General features: G+C 45.5%; 1 protein-coding gene across 1 annotated transcript in view; it reads left to right on the top strand.

Moving 5' to 3' along the window:
- Positions 1–23,300, top strand: part of CSMD3 (CUB and Sushi multiple domains 3) — a 2,596,150-nt gene that overhangs the window by 1,794,587 nt on the left and 778,263 nt on the right. Inside the window, exon 29 of the mRNA XM_086918068.1 lies at positions 12,095–12,233. Within this exon, the coding sequence (XP_086774194.1) occupies positions 12,095–12,233 (139 nt within the window). The remainder of the gene's footprint in view (positions 1–12,094; positions 12,234–23,300) is intronic.

The following is a 23,300-nucleotide window of genomic DNA, read 5'->3' as shown; positions in this document are numbered from 1 at the left end:
CAGACTAAACTACCAAGCCAATTCTTCACCAGAAAGGAGACAAGCTACCGGAGACCGGTTTCTGGCATTTCAGCCTTCTTCGGCCCGGCTTGCTTGAATCCTGATGGAGCAGTGAGAAAGGGACTCATGTCTGAGTATACCCTGCCACACCTATAGTGGCCAAAAACGATTTAGAAAAGGGGGTGGTGATGAACAGAGTGTCTGAGTTAAACAGACCACTCTTACCCAGTCCAAAGATCAGGGCTTGATCCATCACCGTTATTTATCTCACTGCCCCATCCCAGCTCAGAACCTGGCTATATGCAAATCAGTCTGTCCCTGGCCCAGTGCATCATGGGAACAGGGCAGACTAAACTACCAAGCCAATTCTTCACCAGAAAGGAGACAAGCTACCGGGGACCGGTTTCTGGCATTTCAGCCTTCTTCGGCCCGGCTTGCTTGAATCCTGATGGAGCAGTGAGAAAGGGACTCATGTCTGAGTATACCCTGCCACACCTATAGTGGCCAAAAACGATTTAGAAAAGGGGGTGGTGATGAACAGAGTGTCTGAGTTAAACAGACCACTCTTACCCAGTCCAAAGATCAGGGCTTGATCCATCACCGTTATTTATCTCACTGCCCCATCCCAGCTCAGAACCTGGCTATATGCAAATCAGTCTGTCCCTGGCCCAGTGCATCATGGGAACAGGGCAGACTAAACTACCAAGCCAATTCTTCACCAGAAAGGAGACAAGCTACCGGGGACCGGTTTCTGGCATTTCAGCCTTCTTCGGCCCGGCTTGCTTGAATCCTGATGGAGCAGTGAGAAAGGGACTCATGTCTGAGTATACCCTGCCACACCTATAGTGGCCAAAAACGATTTAGAAAAGGGGGTGGTGATGAACAGAGTGTCTGAGTTAAACAGACCACTCTTACCCAGTCCAAAGATCAGGGCTTGATCCATCACCGTTATTTATCTCACTGCCCCATCCCAGCTCAGAACCTGGCTATATGCAAATCAGTCTGTCCCTGGCCCAGTGCATCATGGGAACAGGGCAGACTAAACTACCAAGCCAATTCTTCACCAGAAAGGAGACAAGCTACCGGGGACCGGTTTCTGGCATTTCAGCCTTCTTCGGCCCGGCTTGCTTGAATCCTGATGGAGCAGTGAGAAAGGGACTCATGTCTGAGTATACCCTGCCACACCTATAGTGGCCAAAAACGATTTAGAAAAGGGGGTGGTGATGAACAGAGTGTCTGAGTTAAACAGACCACTCTTACCCAGTCCAAAGATCAGGGCTTGATCCATCACCGTTATTTATCTCACTGCCCCATCCCAGCTCAGAACCTGGCTATATGCAAATCAGTCTGTCCCTGGCCTAGTGCATCATGGGAACAGGGCAGACTAAACTACCAAGCCAATTCTTCACCAGAAAGGAGACAAGCTACCGGGGACCGGTTTCTGGCATTTCAGCCTTCTTCGGCCCGGCTTGCTTGAATCCTGATGGAGCAGTGAGAAAGGGACTCATGTCTGAGTATACCCTGCCACACCTATAGTGGCCAAAAACGATTTAGAAAAGGGGGTGGTGATGAACAGAGTGTCTGAGTTAAACAGACCACTCTTACCCAGTCCAAAGATCAGGGCTTGATCCATCACCGTTATTTATCTCACTGCCCCATCCCAGCTCAGAACCTGGCTTTATGCAAATCAGTCTGTCCCTGGCCCAGTGCATCATGGGAACAGGGCAGACTAAACTACCAAGCCAATTCTTCACCAGAAAGGAGACAAGCTACCGGAGACCGGTTTCTGGCATTTCAGCCTTCTTCGGCCCGGCTTGCTTGAATCCTGATGGAGCAGTGAGAAAGGGACTCATGTCTGAGTATACCCTGCCACACCTATAGTGGCCAAAAACGATTTAGAAAAGGGGGTGGTGATGAACAGAGTGTCTGAGTTAAACAGACCACTCTTACCCAGTCCAAAGATCAGGGCTTGATCCATCACCGTTATTTATCTCACTGCCCCATCCCAGCTCAGAACCTGGCTATATGCAAATCAGTCTGTCCCTGGCCCAGTGCATCATGGGAACAGGGCAGACTAAACTACCAAGCCAATTCTTCACCAGAAAGGAGACAAGCTACCGGGGACCGGTTTCTGGCATTTCAGCCTTCTTCGGCCCGGCTTGCTTGAATCCTGATGGAGCAGTGAGAAAGGGACTCATGTCTGAGTATACCCTGCCACACCTATAGTGGCCAAAAACGATTTAGAAAAGGGGGTGGTGATGAACAGAGTGTCTGAGTTAAACAGACCACTCTTACCCAGTCCAAAGATCGGGGCTTGATCCATCACCGTTATTTATCTCACTGCCCCATCCCAGCTCAGAACCTGGCTATATGCAAATCAGTCTGTCCCTGGCCCAGTGCATCATGGGAACAGGGCAGACTAAACTACCAAGCCAATTCTTCACCAGAAAGGAGACAAGCTACCGGGGACCGGTTTCTGGCATTTCAGCCTTCTTCGGCCCGGCTTGCTTGAATCCTGATGGAGCAGTGAGAAAGGGACTCATGTCTGAGTATACCCTGCCACACCTATAGTGGCCAAAAACGATTTAGAAAAGGGGGTGGTGATGAACAGAGTGTCTGAGTTAAACAGACCACTCTTACCCAGTCCAAAGATCAGGGCTTGATCCATCACCGTTATTTATCTCACTGCCCCATCCCAGCTCAGAACCTGGCTATATGCAAATCAGTCTGTCCCTGGCCCAGTGCATCATGGGAACAGGGCAGACTAAACTACCAAGCCAATTCTTCACCAGAAAGGAGACAAGCTACCGGGGACCGGTTTCTGGCATTTCAGCCTTCTTCGGCCCGGCTTGCTTGAATCCTGATGGAGCAGTGAGAAAGGGACTCATGTCTGAGTATACCCTGCCACACCTATAGTGGCCAAAAACGATTTAGAAAAGGGGGTGGTGATGAACAGAGTGTCTGAGTTAAACAGACCACTCTTACCCAGTCCAAAGATCAGGGCTTGATCCATCACCGTTATTTATCTCACTGCCCCATCCCAGCTCAGAACCTGGCTATATGCAAATCAGTCTGTCCCTGGCCCAGTGCATCATGGGAACAGGGCAGACTAAACTACCAAGCCAATTCTTCACCAGAAAGGAGACAAGCTACCGGGGACCGGTTTCTGGCATTTCAGCCTTCTTCGGCCCGGCTTGCTTGAATCCTGATGGAGCAGTGAGAAAGGGACTCATGTCTGAGTATACCCTGCCACACCTATAGTGGCCAAAAACGATTTAGAAAAGGGGGTGGTGATGAACAGAGTGTCTGAGTTAAACAGACCACTCTTACCCAGTCCAAAGATCAGGGCTTGATCCATCACCGTTATTTATCTCACTGCCCCATCCCAGCTCAGAACCTGGCTGTATGCAAATTAGTCTGTTCCTGTCCCAGTGCATGATGGGAACAGGGCAAACCAAACTACAAAAGCCAATTCTTACACTGGGAAGGAAACAAGCTACCGGGGACCGGTTTCTGGCATTTCAGCCTCTTCGGCCCGGCTTGCTTGAATCCTGATGGTGCAATGAGCAAGGGACTCACATCTGAGTATACCCTTCCACGCTTAGGGTGGACAAAAATATTTACAACAAGGGGTGGTGAGGGACAGAGTCTCTGAATTAAACAGAATACTCTCACCCAGTCAAGAGATCAGGGCTAGATCCAACACCGTTTTTTAGCTCACTGCACCATCCCAGTTTCAGAACCTGGCTGTATGCAAATTAGTCTGTTCCTGTCCCAGTGCATGATGGGAACAGGGCAAACCAAACTACAAAAGCCAATTCTTACACTGGGAAGGAAACAAGCTACCGGGGACCGGTTTCTGGCATTTCAGCCTCTTCGGCCCGGCTTGCTTGAATCCTGATGGTGCAATGAGCAAGGGACTCACATCTGAGTATACCCTTCCACGCTTAGGGTGGACAAAAATATTTACAACAAGGGGTGGTGAGGGACAGAGTCTCTGAATTAAACAGAATACTCTCACCCAGTCAAGAGATCAGGGCTAGATCCAACACCGTTTTTTAGCTCACTGCACCATCCCAGTTTCAGAACCTGGCTGTATGCAAATTAGTCTGTTCCTGTCCCAGTGCATGATGGGAACAGGGCAAACCAAACTACAAAAGCCAATTCTTACACTGGGAAGGAAACAAGCTACCGGGGACCGGTTTCTGGCATTTCAGCCTCTTCGGCCCGGCTTGCTTGAATCCTGATGGTGCAATGAGCAAGGGACTCACATCTGAGTATACCCTTCCACGCTTAGGGTGGACAAAAATATTTACAACAAGGGGTGGTGAGGGACAGAGTCTCTGAATTAAACAGAATACTCTCACCCAGTCAAGAGATCAGGGCTAGATCCAACACCGTTTTTTAGCTCACTGCACCCAGTTTCAGAACCTGGCTGTATGCAAATTAGTCTGTTCCTGTCCCAGTGCATGATGGGAACAGGGCAAACCAAACTACAAAAGCCAATTCTTACACTGGGAAGGAAACAAGCTACCGGGGACCGGTTTCTGGCATTTCAGCCTCTTCGGCCCGGCTTGCTTGAATCCTGATGGTGCAATGAGCAAGGGACTCACATCTGAGTATACCCTTCCACGCTTAGGGTGGACAAAAATATTTACAACAAGGGGTGGTGAGGGACAGAGTCTCTGAATTAAATAGAATACTCTCACCCAGTCAAGAGATCAGGGCTGGATCCAACACCGTTTTTTAGCTCACTGCACCATCCCAGTTTCAGAACCTGGCTGTATGCAAATTAGTCTGTTCCTGTCCCAATGCATGATGGGAACAGGGCAAACCAAACTACAAAAGCCAATTCTTACACTGGGAAGGAAACAAGCTACCGGGGACCGGTTTCTGGCATTTCAGCCTCTTCGGCCCGGCTTGCTTGAATCCTGATGGTGCAATGAGCAAGGGACTCACATCTGAGTATACCCTTCCACGCTTAGGGTGGACAAAAATATTTACAACAAGGGGTGGTGAGGGACAGAGTCTCTGAATTAAACAGAATACTCTCACCCAGTCAAGAGATCAGGGCTAGATCTAACACCGTTTTTTAGCTCACTGCACCATCCCAGTTTCAGAACCTGGCTGTATGCAAATTAGTCTGTTCCTGTCCCAGTGCATGATGGGAACAGGGCAAACCAAACTACAAAAGCCAATTCTTACACTGGGAAGGAAACGAGCTACCGGGGACCGGTTTCTGGCATTTCAGCCTCTTCGGCCCGGCTTGCTTGAATCCTGATGGTGCAATGAGCAAGGGACTCACATCTGAGTATACCCTTCCACGCTTAGGGTGGACAAAAATATTTACAACAAGGGGTGGTGAGGGACAGAGTCTCTGAATTAAACAGAATACTCTCACCCAGTCAAGAGATCAGGGCTAGATCCAACACCGTTTTTTAGCTCACTGCACCATCCCAGTTTCAGAACCTGGCTGTATGCAAATTAGTCTGTTCCTGTCCCAGTGCATGATGGGAACAGGGCAAACCAAACTACAAAAGCCAATTCTTACACTGGGAAGGAAACAAGCTACCGGGGACCGGTTTCTGGCATTTCAGCCTCTTCGGCCCGGCTTGCTTGAATCCTGATGGTGCAATGAGCAAGGGACTCACATCTGAGTATACCCTTCCACGCTTAGGGTGGACAAAAATATTTACAACAAGGGGTGGTGAGGGACAGAGTCTCTGAATTAAACAGAATACTCTCACCCAGTCAAGAGATCAGGGCTAGATCCAACACCGTTTTTTAGCTCACTGCACCATCCCAGTTTCAGAACCTGGCTGTATGCAAATTAGTCTGTTCCTGTCCCAGTGCATGATGGGAACAGGGCAAACCAAACTACAAAAGCCAATTCTTGCACTGGGAAGGAAACAAGCTACCGGGGACCGGTTTCTGGCATTTCAGCCTCTTCGGCCCGGCTTGCTTAAATCCTGATGGTGCAATGAGCAAGGGACTCACATCTGAGTATACCCTTCCACGCTTAGGGTGGACAAAAATATTTACAACAAGGGGTGGTGAGGGACAGAGTCTCTGAATTAAACAGAATACTCTCACCCAGTCAAGAGATCAGGGCTAGATCCAACACCGTTTTTTAGCTCACTGCACCATCCCAGTTTCAGAACCTGGCTGTATGCAAATTAGTCTGTTCCTGTCCCAGTGCATGATGGGAACAGGGCAAACCAAACTACAAAAGCCAATTCTTACACTGGGAAGGAAACAAGCTACCGGGGACCGGTTTCTGGCATTTCAGCGTCTTCGGCCCGGCTTGCTTGAATCCTGATGGTGCAATGAGCAAGGGACTCACATCTGAGTATACCCTTCCACGCTTAGGGTGGACAAAAATATTTACAACAAGGGGTGGTGAGGGACAGAGTCTCTGAATTAAACAGAATACTCTCACCCAGTCAAGAGATCAGGGCTAGATCCAACACCGTTTTTTAGCTCACTGCACCATCCCAGTTTCAGAACCTGGCTGTATGCAAATTAGTCTGTTCCTGTCCCAGTGCATGATGGGAACAGGGCAAACCAAACTACAAAAGCCAATTCTTACACTGGGAAGGAAACAAGCTACCGGGGACCGGTTTCTGGCATTTCAGCCTCTTTGGCCCGGCTTGCTTGAATCCTGATGGTGCAATGAGCAAGGGACTCACATCTGAGTATACCCTTCCACGCTTAGGGTGGACAAAAATATTTACAACAAGGGGTGGTGAGGGACAGAGTCTCTGAATTAAACAGAATACTCTCACCCAGTCAAGAGATCAGGGCTAGATCCAACACCGTTTTTTAGCTCACTGCACCATCCCAGTTTCAGAACCTGGCTGTATGCAAATTAGTCTGTTCCTGTCCCAGTGCATGATGGGAACAGGGCAAACCAAACTACAAAAGCCAATTCTTACACTGGGAAGGAAACAAGCTACCGGGGACCGCTTTCTCACTGCTCCATCAGGATTCAAGCAAGCCGGGCCGAAGAAGGCTGAAATGCCAGAAACCGGTCCCCGGTAGCTTGTTTCCTTCCCAGTGTAAGAATTGGCTTGGTAGTTTAGTCTGCCCTGTTCCCATGATGCACTGGGCCAGGGACAGACTGATTTGCATATAGCCAGGTTCTGAGCTGGGATGGTGCAGTGAGCTAAAAAACGGTGTTGGATCTAGCCCTGATCTCTTGACTGGGTGAGAGTATTCTGTTTAATTCAGAGACTCTGTCCCTCACCACCCCTTGTTGTAAATATTTTTGTCCACCCTAAGCGTGGAAGGGTATACTCAGATGTGAGTCCCTTGCTCATTGCACCATCAGGATTCAAGCAAGCCGGGCCGAAGAGGCTGAAATGCCAGAAACCGGTCCCCGGTAGCTTGTTTCCTTCCCAGTGTAAGAATTGGCTTTTGTAGTTTGGTTTGCCCTGTTCCCATCATGCACTGGGACAGGAACAGACTAATTTGCATACAGCCAGGTTCTGAAACTGGGATGGTGCAGTGAGCTAAAAAACGGTGTTGGATCTAGCCCTGATCTCTTGACTGGGTGAGAGTATTCTGTTTAATTCAGAGACTCTGTCCCTCACCACCCCTTGTTGTAAATATTCATGCCCATTATCAGCTCCTGGGTTCTCCTGTATGTCCATTATCAGCCCCTGGATTCAATTCGTAACAGGTGGCGAATTAAGGTAGGTTTGCCCCCTCAATATGGTTTTACCCCCGAATGAGAACACTGCCTTACATTTTAGATTTGGTATTTATGAGCCCATATGCTATTCCCAACTGTGGGGGAAAATAATCATAATAGCTGAAATTATTGTGTCTGGAAACAAGCTGCAAAATTTATTTCAAGCCACATGTGCATAATTCTGTCAATCTGGTAATCTGAAAAGAGAGAGCTGTTTCCAAGCTGTTGTAAATTCAGTGGTTAGTCACTGTAATGTACACAGTGCAGTAGGTTTGCACCAATGGATCCATATCTGCCACAATGAAATGTGCTTTGAATGAAAAGGGGAGACTCACTGCTGTTTACATTTTACACTGGAACTGCTTGGCCATTTTGAGTAAAACATATCAAAATCAAACAAGCATTAGAAAATCCAACATGCATCGCCTTTGGGACCTTATAGCTATTGGTTTTGCTAATGTGTTTAAGCTATAGTGTGGAGCAGAGTGGCTGCTGTGCAGCATGTTGGAAAGTTATCATTTAAAAAGTGTTATAAGCATTTTTTGTTACCTTTTCTATAATTAAGATGAGATTATGTCTAATTGAATGACCTTATTAAAATAAAAATGTATATAAAAATATGTTTAGTTTTGGCAACTTCTTTCTGTCTGTTTTAACGTTTGCTATAGGTTTTTTTTTTTTAGTGGGGGCAGATATAAATAACGGAAGTGTAGAGATTGGAACACGGGAGATGAATTATAATTTGAGTAACGGGCAAATATTAGAGGAGATGCCAGATTTTGAGGGTAATATGGAGCTATAGCAAGAGGCAGCCCTTACTAGCGCTACGAGGCCATGAAAGTCACAGAAGTGCGTTACACAAAAAGTTAGTAACATAGCCAGCAGTGCACTTTTATACCCTACTTTACTCTTTAATTGACCCTGCCCTCCGTTTTTGTAACCAATTTAGAGCACCGTCATCACCATTGAACACGAAAACACGAATAGGGAAAATAAAGAGTGGGGAAAGAAGGAAGAACAGAATGCTAAGATAAATAAGAACAGAGCAAGAAAAGCACAGAGGATGAGCAAATAAAAAAAACTGACAAGAGCCAGTAATGGCAGGAACATGGGAAGGAGATTAAAAGAGTTCAAGAGGAAGAATACATAAATAAGTAAGGGGGGCAGAAGAGAAGAGGAAGGGGGAAAGAGCACTATGAGAAAGATAAAGGCAGAAGTAATAAATACAAAGGTTAAGATGAAAGAAAACAGGTACTACAGAGCAAAGGGAACCCAGAGAAACAGAGTGGAAAGAATGCAATGAAAAGACTAAGAAGGTAGGATCAGCGAGCACCACGTGGTTGAAGGGGTAATGCTCCAGGTAAGTATCAGTGGTGTAATCTGCAGGTCACTAGTTCACACTTTTGCACAGCGACACAGATGGTTAGTACAGTGACACGTGTAGCCTGCTGGCCACTAGTTCTAAACTCAGTCACACAACTCACTGCATCAGTTCACAGACTGCAGAAATCTGTGTAACTCCTGCAGGACACAGATTAAAATACCAGAAAGCTCAGTGGGTTCATGCAGATAACGTTAGTGTGGAACATACTGGTCACCAGTTCCGTTGTTTGTGCGGCAACTAGCTGACAGCAGTACACTAGCTGTGTAGGCGCTATAGCAGTAGAGTTTGACGGATCCCATGCACTGCCCCTGCTCAGCAAACTCTATCTTCTGTTGAACCTGCCTACAGTAGCTTTCCTTAAATCTGGCACTGCTTGTCTCTAGTGGTCCAAATTCGGGGCTCTTAGAAGCAGGCTTCATCGGATAAGAAGCACGATCAATAAAATACGGTTTACAGGCACGGGCTTGGAACCTGGTGCCATCTGGAGAGTACATGGACTACTGGATCATTGCGGCCTATGGAGAGAGGTGTTCTGTGAAAGGGACCTTTCTAAGGGGCGGGGGGTCTTGACAAGAACGCACCGCTGGGGCCTTCAGGAATCAGCATCAGACTAGGCACAGAAGGGGAAAAGGGCACTATGCGAAAGATAAAGGCTAAAGGATAAAGTTTTCCCATACATTGAAAAAAAAAATAAACATGTGTAAGTACCACATAAAATACTCAGTGGGCCGCAAAATACATTACACTTTGTAGCATAACAAAAAAACATCTACACATTTAGTCCTTCGTGGCTTAAGTAAAGGCATCAAGTTTCATATTCCAACGATCCAACAGACTAACACAGGATGTGTGTTAGGCATACACTTTTCCCAACTTCATAGGCTGAAATTTCCAAAGCAGGCGTCAGAATGAACTAAGAGCTATTTATAAACACAGCCGGGCAAATGAGCTTTTGAGAGAGTAGATGTGGGTCAGACAGCTGTGGAAGCACGAGTGTGTAAAAGTGTTGGCAATAGAAATCTCTCTCTAAACTTAATCACACTCTCACCCAAAATAATAAAAACGAACTCCTATGACTGCTGGAACACGCGCTCATAAATGTATATAATGGCATGGGTTGCAGGGCCTAAAAAAGCAATTGCATCTAGATTTCCACATCGGCTGTGCATAAAGAGAGCCTCACAATGCAAACAACAAAAACAAGCGGATCAAGACAAATGGTGGGGCGGGCACAGGAATACAGAAGCCTCCCTGTACACCTCTGCTCACTCCAGAGACCCCTAAACCATGGGAGTGAATGTTTACAGAAAAGGCGGGACATGCACCCGTCTTTGGCCATTTGTGTGCTTTCATTATTAAAAGGCACACGCAAAGGACAATGGAATGTGTGGGCGGAGGCCGACCCAAACCGAGAAGTCTCTGGAAGTCTGGAGTGATTACAAGAGGCCCTCTCCTAGAGCAGCGCATGCGCGCTGCAGTGGGCTCGACCTAAAAAGCAGCATAGACAAACTAAATGATGCACTTTTATTTTGTTGCCACTCTGTAAAAATTCATAGCTGTGTATGCTAACAAAACCTGTGCAAGATTGTGTTTTAGACCATTGCCATGACTTACAATCCTTACGCATTTACTTCTGGGGACTACCTGTTTATACCTTTGGCCATTTCTCCAATAGGACTGGAGAGTGACTATGAAGTCATCAGAGGCTGGTTATTGAAGGAATAGAGCCGCTTCCGGTGCCTTGGCCACTCTCTCCAGCTCGCCCAGGTTTATAACAGTGGGCACAGCAGATGCTTTAGGACTGTGGGAGGAAAGAGAGAGGAAATTGAGAGAGTGATGAGAGATGGGAAAGGGATCGGGCTGATTTGAAATTCTTTTTTCAGTGCTGCCTGCCTACGGTTTCCAGTCCAGCCCTGTTTATATGAGACAGTCCTAATTCTTTGGATATTTAAAAAGTGTGTTACAATCCACATATACACTACCCACACCAAACTGGATATTTTTGCATTTTAAGTTGATGTTTTGCCATGTGCCTCAAATACATTTTCTAAAGCAACGTGGTTTTCGTCTGGGAGGACAGTGCAGCAGTCGCAAATTATTTGAGAATCCCCAGAAGTGGAGCTGTTGCTCCGCCCACATGTTGGGATTCAAAAGAACATTTTGATTGGGCAGAAATTGCATTCTTCTACAAGAGAGTGCTTGACTCCAAACAGATGTGATCATTTTGTTTATCTATTCAGCTGCCTGAGCTTGAACTTTCAGGGGCACACACATGACATTGTAAAGCTATTAATGTGTCTTATATAACTAGCTAATTTATAATGTTTTTCTCTCACAGCAGCACAGATGGGAGGAGAGCAGTCATTAACCTACATGATAGTGCAATTCTCACCTGACCTTTTAACCCACACCAATATTGTTCTATAGTTATTTGCTTCCACATGAATACATATCCTTTCCTATCTTATCCACTTGTACTCCTTCACATTACCATACAACATTCCTTTAAAACCATACCTAACGACATTGCCTATGCTTGTTTTTTTCTTGTGGATTTGGAGTGTTTGTGGTATTTTATTGATATAAAAATGATCAAAGTGTTGTGTGGTCATCAGCAGCTGGTGACCTGATCTCTCAAAATACTTCTGTCTGAGACATTTGTACATCGTTTGTAATCTCAGACAGCACTTTGTGCTCTGACACTTTCACCAGTCATTGAATTCTAAATATATGTTTTATATCATGGATATGTTGACAATGAACACTACTGTGTATATTTGTGAATCCATGCATATGAGTTACTCGGTATGCGTTCAATTTGTGCTTCTTTGTTAATTTCGAAACAGTTCAGGATTGCCTCTCCTGCTAAAAGTAAGCAAAGGGACACGGTGAATATTAGAGTGAACTAAGATTTTTTTTAAACTGAATGTCAGATTTGAGTAAATAGTTCAATAAAAAATGTTGTGTCTGCATGTGTTAGAAAGTCTAATATCAACCTCTCATTGCCTTTTTTGCAGCACCTTGTGGGGGCAACTTGACAGGCTCTTCAGGTTTTATTCTTTCTCCAAATTTCCCCCATCCATACCCGCACAGCAGGGACTGTGACTGGACAATCACTGTGAATCCGGACTATGTCATATCACTGGCCTTTATCAGGTGAGCTACTATTAACTTTTTTTAATGTAGGTGCGAGTGGGCGCATTCCGAGCAGCGAGCAGCACTGGGTTGTTTGAAGTTGCTTGTCAGACAGGTTGATGAAAGAATTATCTGGCAGTTTGGGTGTGCTGGTAAGAGAAGTGGTCAGTTTCCATGGCCTTTTTGGAGGTTTGACAGTTCTCTTCCTGAGTCCACGAGGGAGAAAATGTGTTTCAGAGTATTATGCCTTGCAGAATCAGCTGTTTCCTCTGAAACACTGCTGGCTCAAGCAAGAAGTAAATAAAGTAATATTTATGGGACGTTTGTTTTCGATCAAGATGGCTATGCCGAGTTTATTTGCAGGGAGAGGATATTATAATATCCTCCAAAAAAATTGAAGTTAAATATTTATTTTGTTAGCGGCCACAATGTTCAGAGAAAATATGCCAAAAACGTTTTTCTGATTAATGATTTATAACGGGAAATATTGATGTTAGATTATCAGAAATATATTCTACAACGTGTGATGTTTTCCTTTCAATTTTGAAATTTGTGCATGGAAAAAGGGCACATTTTGTGCACTCCTTACATTAGCGATTGATGTCCACATTTCCATTTGCAAAACACACAAGATGATGGACGGAATGTTGCACAGTGGCAAAGCATTCACCCCCAGTCACAGATCTGGGTTTAATCCATCGTTATTTTGCTCAACACGCCACCCCAGGTCTGACATGGCCATATGAAAATCACTCTTGACCCTGTGCCTCATGAGAACAGTCCAGCCCGAACTGCCAAGCCATGTCTTCCCTGGACCAGAATCAAGCATCCTAGGACCGGTTTCTGGCTATCAGTCGTCATCAGGCAGGATTGCTTCACTCCAGTGGCATAGTGAGCACGGGACCCACGTCTGGGCATACCCTTCCCACATAGGGTGAACAGCAAAACTCCCAAGATGATGGACGGAATGTTGCACAGTGGCAAAACATTCACCCCCAGTCACAGATCTGGGTTTAATCCATCGTTATTTTGCTCACCACGCCACCCCAGGTCAGACATGACCATGTGCAAATCAGTCTTGACCCTGTGCCTCATGGGAAAAGTCCAGCCTGAACTGCCAAGCCATGTCTTCCCTGGTCCGGAATCAAGCATCCTAGGACCGATTTCTGGCTATCAGCCGTCATCAGCCAGGATAGCTTGAGTCCAGTGGCGTAGTGAGCACGGAACACCTACGTCTGGGCATACCCTTCCCACATGGGGCGAACAGCAAAACACACAAGATGATGGACGGAATGTTGCACAGTGGCAAAACATTCACCCCCAGTCACAGATCTGGGTTTAATTCATTGTTATTTTGCTCACCACGTCACCCCAGTTCGGACAAGTCCATATGCAAATCAGTCTTGACCCTGTGCCTCGTTGGAACAGCCCAGCCCGAACTGCCAAACCATGTCTTCCCTGGACCGGAATCAAGCATCCTAGGACTGGTTTTTGGCAATCAGCCATCATCAGCCAAGATAGCTTGACTCCAGTGGCGTAGTGAGCACGGGACCCACGTCTGGGCATACCCTTCCCACATAGGGCGAACAGCAAAACACACAAGATGATGGACGGAATGTTGCACAGTGGCAAAAAATTCACCCCCAGTCACAGATCTGAGTTAAATCCATCGTTATTTTGCTCACCACGCCACCCCAGGTCGGACATGGTCATATGCAAATCAGTCTTGACCCTGTGCCTCATGGTAACAGTCCAGCCCGAACTGCCAAGCCATTTCTTCCCTGGACCGGAATCAAGCATCCTAAGAGCTGTTTCTGGCTATCAGCCTTCATCAGCCAAGATAGCTTGAATCCAGTGGCGTAGTGAGCACCGGACCCACGTCTGGGCATACCCTTCCCAAATGGGGCGAACAGCAAAGCACACAAGATGATTAACTGAATGTTGCACAGTGGCAAAACATTCACCCCCAGTCACAGATCTGGGTTTAATCCATCGTTATTTTGCTCACCACGTCACCCCAGTTCAGGCATGGCCATATGCAAATCAGTCTTGACCCTGTGCCTCGTGGGAACAGTCCAGCCCGAACTGCCAAACCATGTCTTCCCTGGACCAGAATCAAGCATCCTAGGACTGGTTTCTGGCTATCAGCCATCATCAGCCAGGATAGCTTGACTCCAGTGGCGTAGTGAGCACAGGATCCACGTCCGGGCTTACCCTTCTCACACAGGGCGAACAGCAAAACACACAAGATGATGGACGGAATGTTGCACAGTGGCAAACAATTCACCCCCAGTCACAGATCTGGGTTTACTCCATCGGTATTTTGCTCACCACGCCCCCCCAGTTCGGACATGGCCATATGCAAATCAGTCTTGACCCTGTGCCTCATGGAACCAGTCCAGCCCAAACTGCCAAGCCATGTCTCACCCTGGACCGGAATCAAGCATCCTAGGACCGTTTTCTGGCTATCAGCCGTCATCAGCCAGGATAGCTTGACTCCAGTGGCATAGTGAACACGGGACCCACGTCTGGGCATACCCTTCCCACATAGGACGAACAGCAAAACACAGAAGATGATGGATGGAACGTTGCACAGTGGCAAAACATTCACCCCCACTCACAGGTCTGGGTTTAATCCATCGTTATTTTGCTCACCACGCCACCCCAGTTCAGACAACAGGAACAGTCCAGCCCGAACTGCCAAGCCATGTCTTTCCTGGATGCTTGTTACCGGTCCCAGGATGCTTGTTTCCTGTCCAGGGAAGACATGGCTTGGCAGTTCGGGCTGGACTGTTCCCATGAGGCACAGCGTCAGGCTGATTTGCATATGGCCATTTCTGAACTGGGGAGGTGGAGTGAGCTAAAGAATGCTGATGGATTAAACCCAGTTATAGGTAGCAACTCAATCGAGATCGGCCTATATCTGGTTAAGGACTGCCTAAGTATACAGCAGTTATTGCTTCTATTGATGCAACAAATTTATTAACACCTTGGCCGCAGCGGTAATTCTGCAGCGGCGCTGGGGGGGAGGGGGTGCCATGCTCATGACGGAACCACTCCTTCACTAGCCACGGGCGCACTATGCTTGTGACGGAGTGGTTCCGTCACGGCCCACTCAATAGAACGCGGCAGCGTGGGCGGGGCGGCCGTGACGGAACCACTCCGTCACCAGCACAGCGCGTCCGTGCTTGGTGACGGAGTGGTTCCGTCACCACACAAAGGGTTAAAATTGCAGTTATTCAATATTAGCAAAAACAATAGAAATAGTCATTAGTAACAACAACATTGCCTGTTGATCAGTATTTGCTGGTCGAATCAACTAGGCCTCCCTGTGTTTGCTGGCACTGTCATATGCTTGTTTTGTTCGGTGAAGATCTTGCTTTTAACGCTCACATGCAAAGGGTGTATGTCATAGTTGTTTACGTTTTACAACTTAAACGCTTATGTAAAGTGTTGCCATTCCTGTCCACAGCCTTGTATTCACAATGGTAGGGGCATGTGTGTAATAAATAATTTAACAAAGGGAGCCTCTCTTTTCAAATGTGTTTCGCCCCTTATTTGAAAAATGTTTTTCATATTGTTTGTTACGTGTAATGGATTGAATTAAAAAGGAAATCTGAAAATGATGAAATTCATGTTTGTGTAGGAACAATTATTCTCAACATTTGTATTCAAATATGAATACCTGGATTAGAAATACACTTTGGAGATTGATTACAAATATTAATCTGTAAACAGGAGAACAACATGGAATTCTTGGGGTCTCTCATGATTATTAAAAGCATTGAATCAGCGACGGAGGAAGGATTTTGTCATTTGCAGCATACGGGTATTACACGTCATATGATGCCATTGGAAAAGGATCTGATTTATAAACTGAGGATTGAAAGGTGTATAAAGCCAGGGGGCCTGTGTGTTATGTCCCCCTGAGTGCTGCCCTTCCTTCTGCCTGAGTTTCCCAGGCTCGGCTATCCATGAGCTCCATCGACTGGGGACCTCTGGAGTGGATGGTGCATGGCTCCTCTGGAGTGGATGGTGCATGGCTCCCCTGGTGTGATCAGTTAATGAGTGAGGTAAGGTCAGGTGTATCAGGCCCACACTCGCTCCAGCCCTTTTTTGTGGATGGACTCGGTGACATCTTTTCCTGGAAGATCCTCAAGAGCAGAGATCATTGTCGTAAGATCCTGTGTGCTCTGGAGATAAATCAATAAAGCGTATACCACTTCGAAACACTTTTTGTTTATTCTTTGCCTGTGTAAATAGCTGATGTGGCGATTAACCAATTAATAGTTTTGTAATGTTTACTTCAGTCGGATGATCTGCTGAGTTGCTTGTTCAGTGTATAAGCCGCAAAAAAACATTTGCTCCTCAGCAGCACCTGCCTGCACTAAAGTCTCTCCAGTTTAACTCGTTAAAAAGGCACTTTCTTACTTTGACGAATATATACGGCCCCTTTCCATTCTCTGCTGTAGGAAAGGAAAGACAATGGCACAACTGAACTCAGCACTCCGAGGGATCGCGGTTAACTTAAAGGGCAGGGCAGCTAGTTTCAGAAGTGCCGGGGAATTTCTTGAGCTCAGAAAAAATATCAACGTTACAAATCCTACAGGGTTCAAACAACCTGGAGGAATATTGAACGCTATCAAAATTTAAATCTCTTAAAAGTAAAGTGTGTTAAGTAGCAGCAGGGGACATTCTTATGAAATCAGGGTTGCTATCCGCTCGTTTTCGCATTGTCAGGGGAACGTGGATCAGATTGGAGGGAACAGATTTAGTGGCTAAGAATGTTGTGAGCATGCATACACCGGGTGTAGCTAATTGTCTGCAACGCGAGAGCACTTTACTCCTTCACGCGGCAAAATCGGTAATAAAAAATACATATGCGTCATGATTTATGACTTTTAGCGCAGGCGGATGGAACAATCTGCCCCCAGAGAAAACAAAAGATAACCATGGTCTGGCGTGTCTCTAGACCAACCTTTCCTAGCAAGGCTGCACGATTCTTTGTAATACGTTCTCTCGTTAACCCAGTGACAGGGCTTTTCTAACTTTGGGTCTCACCGTAAAACTACTTGCCGTTTATTTAAGCACGATTCGCAATAAAGGTTCGTGTAATACGCGCTTTTCAAACAGAAAATGTCCTGGCGCTGTAAATTAATGATTCTTTCTTCTTGATTTGCAAGTTAATTATCAGACAAAAAGAGAGAGTAAAACTTGGAGAAGCTTGGGGTTTGTGAAGTTGTGTGTATAATTTATATAGTTTCTTACTGATGCCGAATATGTTAATTTCTGATTTATTTTATTTAGAATGGTAGGCCCAGCAGAGTTCCCTACTGTACAAAGATCTCGACACGAAACGTTGGCTGCATATATTATTTTGACAAATTGCCGAGTTAATACCCCTCTAATAAACCTATGTCTTGTATTCTAGTAGACCTGCTGCAGGGATATCTTACTGCTAATTGGAAATGTGCATTATATATTTCCCTCCGTCTTAATTACCGCTCAACTAACTGCTGATTAACAGCATAAAATGCAAATGAAAAGGCTACATTTCCTTATCAGAAATTAATTAGTTGTGTAGTGTGCAGTTCTTGCCACTTTCCGAGCTGTGTGTTTATAAGTCCCCAGTTAGTCATTTGTGTCAGGTTTGGTTTTGCTGGAGTCTGGGGCCCGAACTTAATTTACGTCCGGAGTTTTGCAGTGTAATTCTTAACACAAAATAATCTTTTTATGGCCGTGGTTGGATTTGATATAATTATGTAGAGAAATATGATGCGCGACCTGTAGACAACGAAAATGTAATAGATGAGGAACATTTAAAATACTGTGTATCTGCACTGATGCATTTAATCCATCTGTGATTTCTAGAGCCTGCTGCCAGTCCTACGTTCACTCTAGGCGCTTTATTGGCCCTGTCTATTGTAATGCTGAATGCACTACCTATCAACTAACGGGCCACCAGCATTGTTTCTTCCTCTTGCGTTATGTGCGCTTGTGATGGAGAACACTGAATGCCCCTTTTTGCAATAGTAAAGTCTGTAACTGACAGCTCTCGGGCCTCTTTCGGTCTGTAATTTCTCATTTCCACAGGGTCCCTCGGCCGGGCCACAGTGGTAAAAAGCAAGCAAGTGCAAGCTACCCAGCCCTCCCAGAGTTACTGTACTTCCGGTTTCAAAAACTCTTTTGAGATGGAGTTACCAGGCCGCCTGTGTCGTTTCAGAACAGAATAGAAGGTAGTATTTTATAGCTCCAACTAGCTGCTACCCACGCTGGTTACATTAGGTAAAACGCACGTACATAACTAAGAGGAACCCGGGGTTGTCTACAACGCGATGGTATGAGTCCAATTAAAATGGCACCCTGCGCGCACAGTTAAATGAAACACTGCCCGTCAACGATGCCAGCTCCTTGCCTGCTCTTGGCCGAAGGGACGTCTGGTTCTTTCCCAGGTACTTGAACTTCAGGCTGTCGCGCTGTCTTTAGTGCGCAACACAGTACAAAACAAACTAAGGTTTTGCTGCCGACACCGACACCGGAATCTCTGTTTTGAAGATGGAAGGCCTCTGTCTCAGCACACGTCTTGCTTGAGACGCTCTGATAGAGTTGCTCACTGCACATCGCTCCGCGAAGGCCCACCCGGATGATGGAATTGCCATGGCAACGGTGCTCTGCTCGATTTACAGTACAGGTGGAGCCAGGCGAGAGATAGTGGGAGGTACGCAGCTCAAAAGCATGAACCAAACCTCGCAAAGAACCCTTTCTCAGCTTCTTTTGATCTTTGACTGATCCAGGGTACGACGAAACATGGTAATGACTTGGAGCTGATAGATATCGGCATGTACTAACTTTCCTATTACGGGCTGTTGTTTGTCACGCAGGCACCCGCAGCTCTCCATCCCTGACCCAGTACAGGTGCATTGTTTATAATCATTATGCGATGAACTGCACAACACACGGTTCCTACCGATGAGAACCATGGCAGGAAGTGTCCCCGCAAGAAACCGCACATCGTTTTACACTGCTTACTGCACAGCTGTGGCACGTGACATCTTCTGTACATCTTTATTAGGAATGCTAGATTCACAGAGATGCAAGTATGGATATATTATCAAAATAACTTCACAACTGCTAATATTTAGGACATGGAGGCATGTTGGTTTACATTGATGTGTGCATTACCTGACCTCTGCTCCATTGGTCAAATGTATGCTCTTATTCAAGGAAAAAATATAAAGCACAAAAATTGCCTAAACCAAACTTACTTAAACGAAAAAACGTTTTTAGGTTAGAAAAATATTTATTACATTCCAACCAGGCATGCTTATTCAATGGCAAGTGTTTTAACTTTTAAAGTATCTTTTTTTAACATTGATAGGCAGAAATGAAACGGACTGTACATTCAATATTTACATCACTGTACAATTGGTTTGATACACATAGAAACAAACAATGTCAAAATAATATATAAACATCAAACATCCTACAAAGAAATTAATACATAACAAAACACCAATATCATATACATATAAAATCAATGAATGAAACAAATCGAAAGAATGGGGAATATGGTCAACTGAATGACTCGAGATTGATAATGTCTTGACTGGCTAATCCTAGTATTGTTTGTTAATAATGCTCTATTCCACCAAAGCTGCCGACGCGTTTTGAGACCAGGACAAGCGTCCCTGGGCTCTCATCAGGGCTTTTATTCTTTGTGTCAGGCTCTTTTTATGGGGTGGAGAAGGCTTGTGGGACTTGTTGTCAGAGTGCGGGGAACCAAGGGGATCAATCTTTTTCTGTAGGCAGGAGATTTTATCTTGTGTCTGCTTCCAACCGGCGAGGTGGCTTGTAAAATATGACCATCCGCGTTATTTCCTTGTGAATACTTCTTTATTCTTGAATTCAATATGTTCCCAGCACTGGCGGTCCTTCTCCAAAAGTGCTTTCTCAGCAACTGTGTTCCTCGAGGTCTCAATCAAAAGGAAAGCTCAAGCACTGGACTTCGCTGATTGGATAACTTATGATTGTCTTCCTTAAATGTTATATTGTTTTCGAGAGAGAGATTGAATGATATGCAGATGCAGAGACGGTAAGATGTACCATATTGTGGAGTGTGGGGGTGGGCATGACTCACAAGAAGAGAAGCCTCAAGTCTGTCCCCTGCCCTTCCTCTTCCAGAATAATGGCAATAAGAAGAACAAGGGAAATGAGAGATCCGCCTGCTGGTCAGTGGAGGGAGTGACTGCACCGGACTGCTGTGGAGAGGCCTAGGTGGGTCCTTGATACCCTCTGTCTCTCTTTAGAGGAACACTCTTGGGGGTAGCGCTGTGCACCACCACAGTCAGTGTGTCTCTTGACAGCCTCTTCCCCTTTCAGCTTCTGCTATGGCACAAGTGCAAAGGATGCCCACATCTCCATGAGGCTATGCCCCCATGAAAAGGATGGAATGATCCTTGGGAATGGGCAGGCACACATTTAGTGGCATCCCAATCGGTATTCCAGAAAGGGACATAAATCATCTAATGCCCCTCCTGTCATTATGAATTGTACAAGTGGTGTAAGCAGCATATGTAAACAATGTTGCGCCCTGGGGGCACTTTCAAGAACTAAGCTACCGGTATTGGGGCCTCTGTAATTCAGCTGCTGTCTTCACACAAATGTGCGTACAAGAAGGTATTGGGTCCAAAAACCTGACCAGCCAGGACCTCAACAATTGCCAAAACAGAAAAGCATTTGGCTGGCCAGACTGCTTAGAATTACAATCAGAACCCACACAGCCAATGAGTGCTGCGTGGTCAAGCCTTTTTTTTAGCAAAACATTTATTTTTAGTTATCAAACAAATCTTCAAAGTTAATGGGAACGTGACATCAAAGGAAAGCACACCGTCAAAACAGTTAAGTCACAAAACAAAAACAAGCAATTGTATACACCATAAATACAAAATATACAGACATGAAAAATAAATCTTTATACATTAGATAGACACCAAAAAAAAACTTAAAATTCCATACATGCTGTCTAAATCAATTGAAAAGTCAAGAACATATAACATGAAAAATCAATACAAGACCAGTCCTTAAACTATAATACCGGTGGACAGGCGGAATGCGAGGTGGAAAACAACTGCCTGCCTATCCACAAAACCTGTGACTCTGTGTTCTATCTAGTTGCACACTAGGGCCCACATCAGTGGGGTAAATTGATCCCAAGTCGCACACTTTCTTCTTGCACAGGCTGGGGGTCTACGCGTTTCGAACCAACATAGTTCTAGGTTCTCCTCAGGACAGGGACTGGGTCGAGTATTCACTGGAAGACTTGTGCCGTGTTAATCTTTGGTACTGCGCGAGTGACTAGTGTCAAGTTTGACGCCGCCCGGCTCCAGCGCGAAGGAGACACCGTTGGAATCCAGCTTCCTGTACACGCGATCTATTCTGCATGTGCTGACGCTGCCCTTCATTACGTACCAAAGATTAACACGGCACAAGTCTTCCACATTCCACCGCTTCCCTAAGGACTTGGAATCCCTGATCCATTGGGCATGCAGTGTTTCTACTTCTCCTGACAGCGACGGAGACACGTCCCGTGTTACACGCCGACGCCTTCTCTCCTGGTTTATTCGATTGTTGGCTTTACCGCTAATCGAGATTCATGCTTGGTTCACCGGACACCATAAACCTTTAACCGCCTGTGCTCACCTACAATCACAGAGCGGCTTGTCATCCCAGAGAAGCCTATCCCGTCCTGACCCCCATAGGTTCTACGCATAGCCTTTTGGGTGTGCTTGAGGCCCTGATGAGAAACCCCGACGAACTAAAGGGGATTTGAAACGTGTAGGCCTAATCTTCCACTGGTCTGCTTGAGTGTATAGGAGTCATTTCGACTCCTTACCATCTTGTGAAAACTACCTATCTGTATTATTCCTCAATGAATGGTGAAAAATGTAAAAAATCTATGGGAATGTACGATTTTTAAACAATTGTACTTAACTATTGTATAATTGATGCAGATCCAGTTTGTATTTTCTTTTTATTGTAGCAGTAGTATGTGGTATGCTTGATCCAGGTTTGAATGTGGTGAATGCCCTTCGAATGTGACATGATTGAGGTTTTGGAATGTTTGAAGTGCCTATTTGAATGTAGTTTGATGTGTCCGTAATTGTCCTGATTTTTCTAATGCTTCTCTTTTCTGATGTAAAGATACATTTTGTAACAATTGTTGAATATCTATAAAATAAAATTGCGACTAAGCAGCAATACCCGATCTTGAATTAATTTTATTGCTGTGGGTGATTAGTTCTAGCATTAAATAAACATTATCAGTACTGGCACCCCCCTTTGTTATTCGACAAGGTAGGAAAGGCCCAGTCTTCGATACAAGCTGCTGGAGAAGTTATCCTGGTTACACGGAGATGTATGTCCAAGGGAGCTGAAGCAACCGGGGATCAGGTTCACTCGCCGTTTTTAGTTTCTAAAATAACTTCTTAAACTAAAAAAACAACTCTTCCAGAAGAGTTAATCTGCCATTGACCTGCTGAAGGATGAAGTAGAAAGAGGGGAGTCCTCATGTGCTGGGAGAGTGTTGACTGAAAGATAAAAATAAAAAATAAAACCCATTGGTTTGCTGCTCTACATTCGGTCAAAGGAACTTGCTGTAAGAAAGAAATGTGAAGGTCTTAAATAGGTTGATTAGCATCTACCTGTTTTGGCTGAGTTATCCACCTTGGGGGCATTTTAAAATGTATTTAGTAAAACACTAGAAGCAGCACGACGGCTGCTTCATGGTAGTTGTTGTGCCCAGTGGTATTGCTCATCTTCAGCAGAGCTGTGTACATTCAACATGTGAACATCTCACTTGGTTTCACAAAGGTCATTTCCGCGGTGTCCCCATATATGGCCCATAGCATCATGCCCCAGCATTTCAGTGGATTATCAGATTTAGAAAGGGCTTTGGGAAAGGCCATTAAATACAATGCTGGCTGTAAATCCTTACTCAAGCCTTTCATTTTGATGAAAAATGCTCGGTGGAACCTGTGGGAATTCCGTGCTCCGCCTAGGATTAGATCACAGTCCTGCCATTTTCGTAGA

Source organism: Lissotriton vulgaris, chromosome 4_1 (assembly GCF_964263255.1).
Source record: "Lissotriton vulgaris chromosome 4_1, aLisVul1.2, whole genome shotgun sequence".
NCBI classification, from domain to species: Eukaryota; Metazoa; Chordata; class Amphibia; order Caudata; family Salamandridae; genus Lissotriton; species Lissotriton vulgaris.
This window is presented reverse-complemented; position numbering and strand designations above follow the sequence as displayed.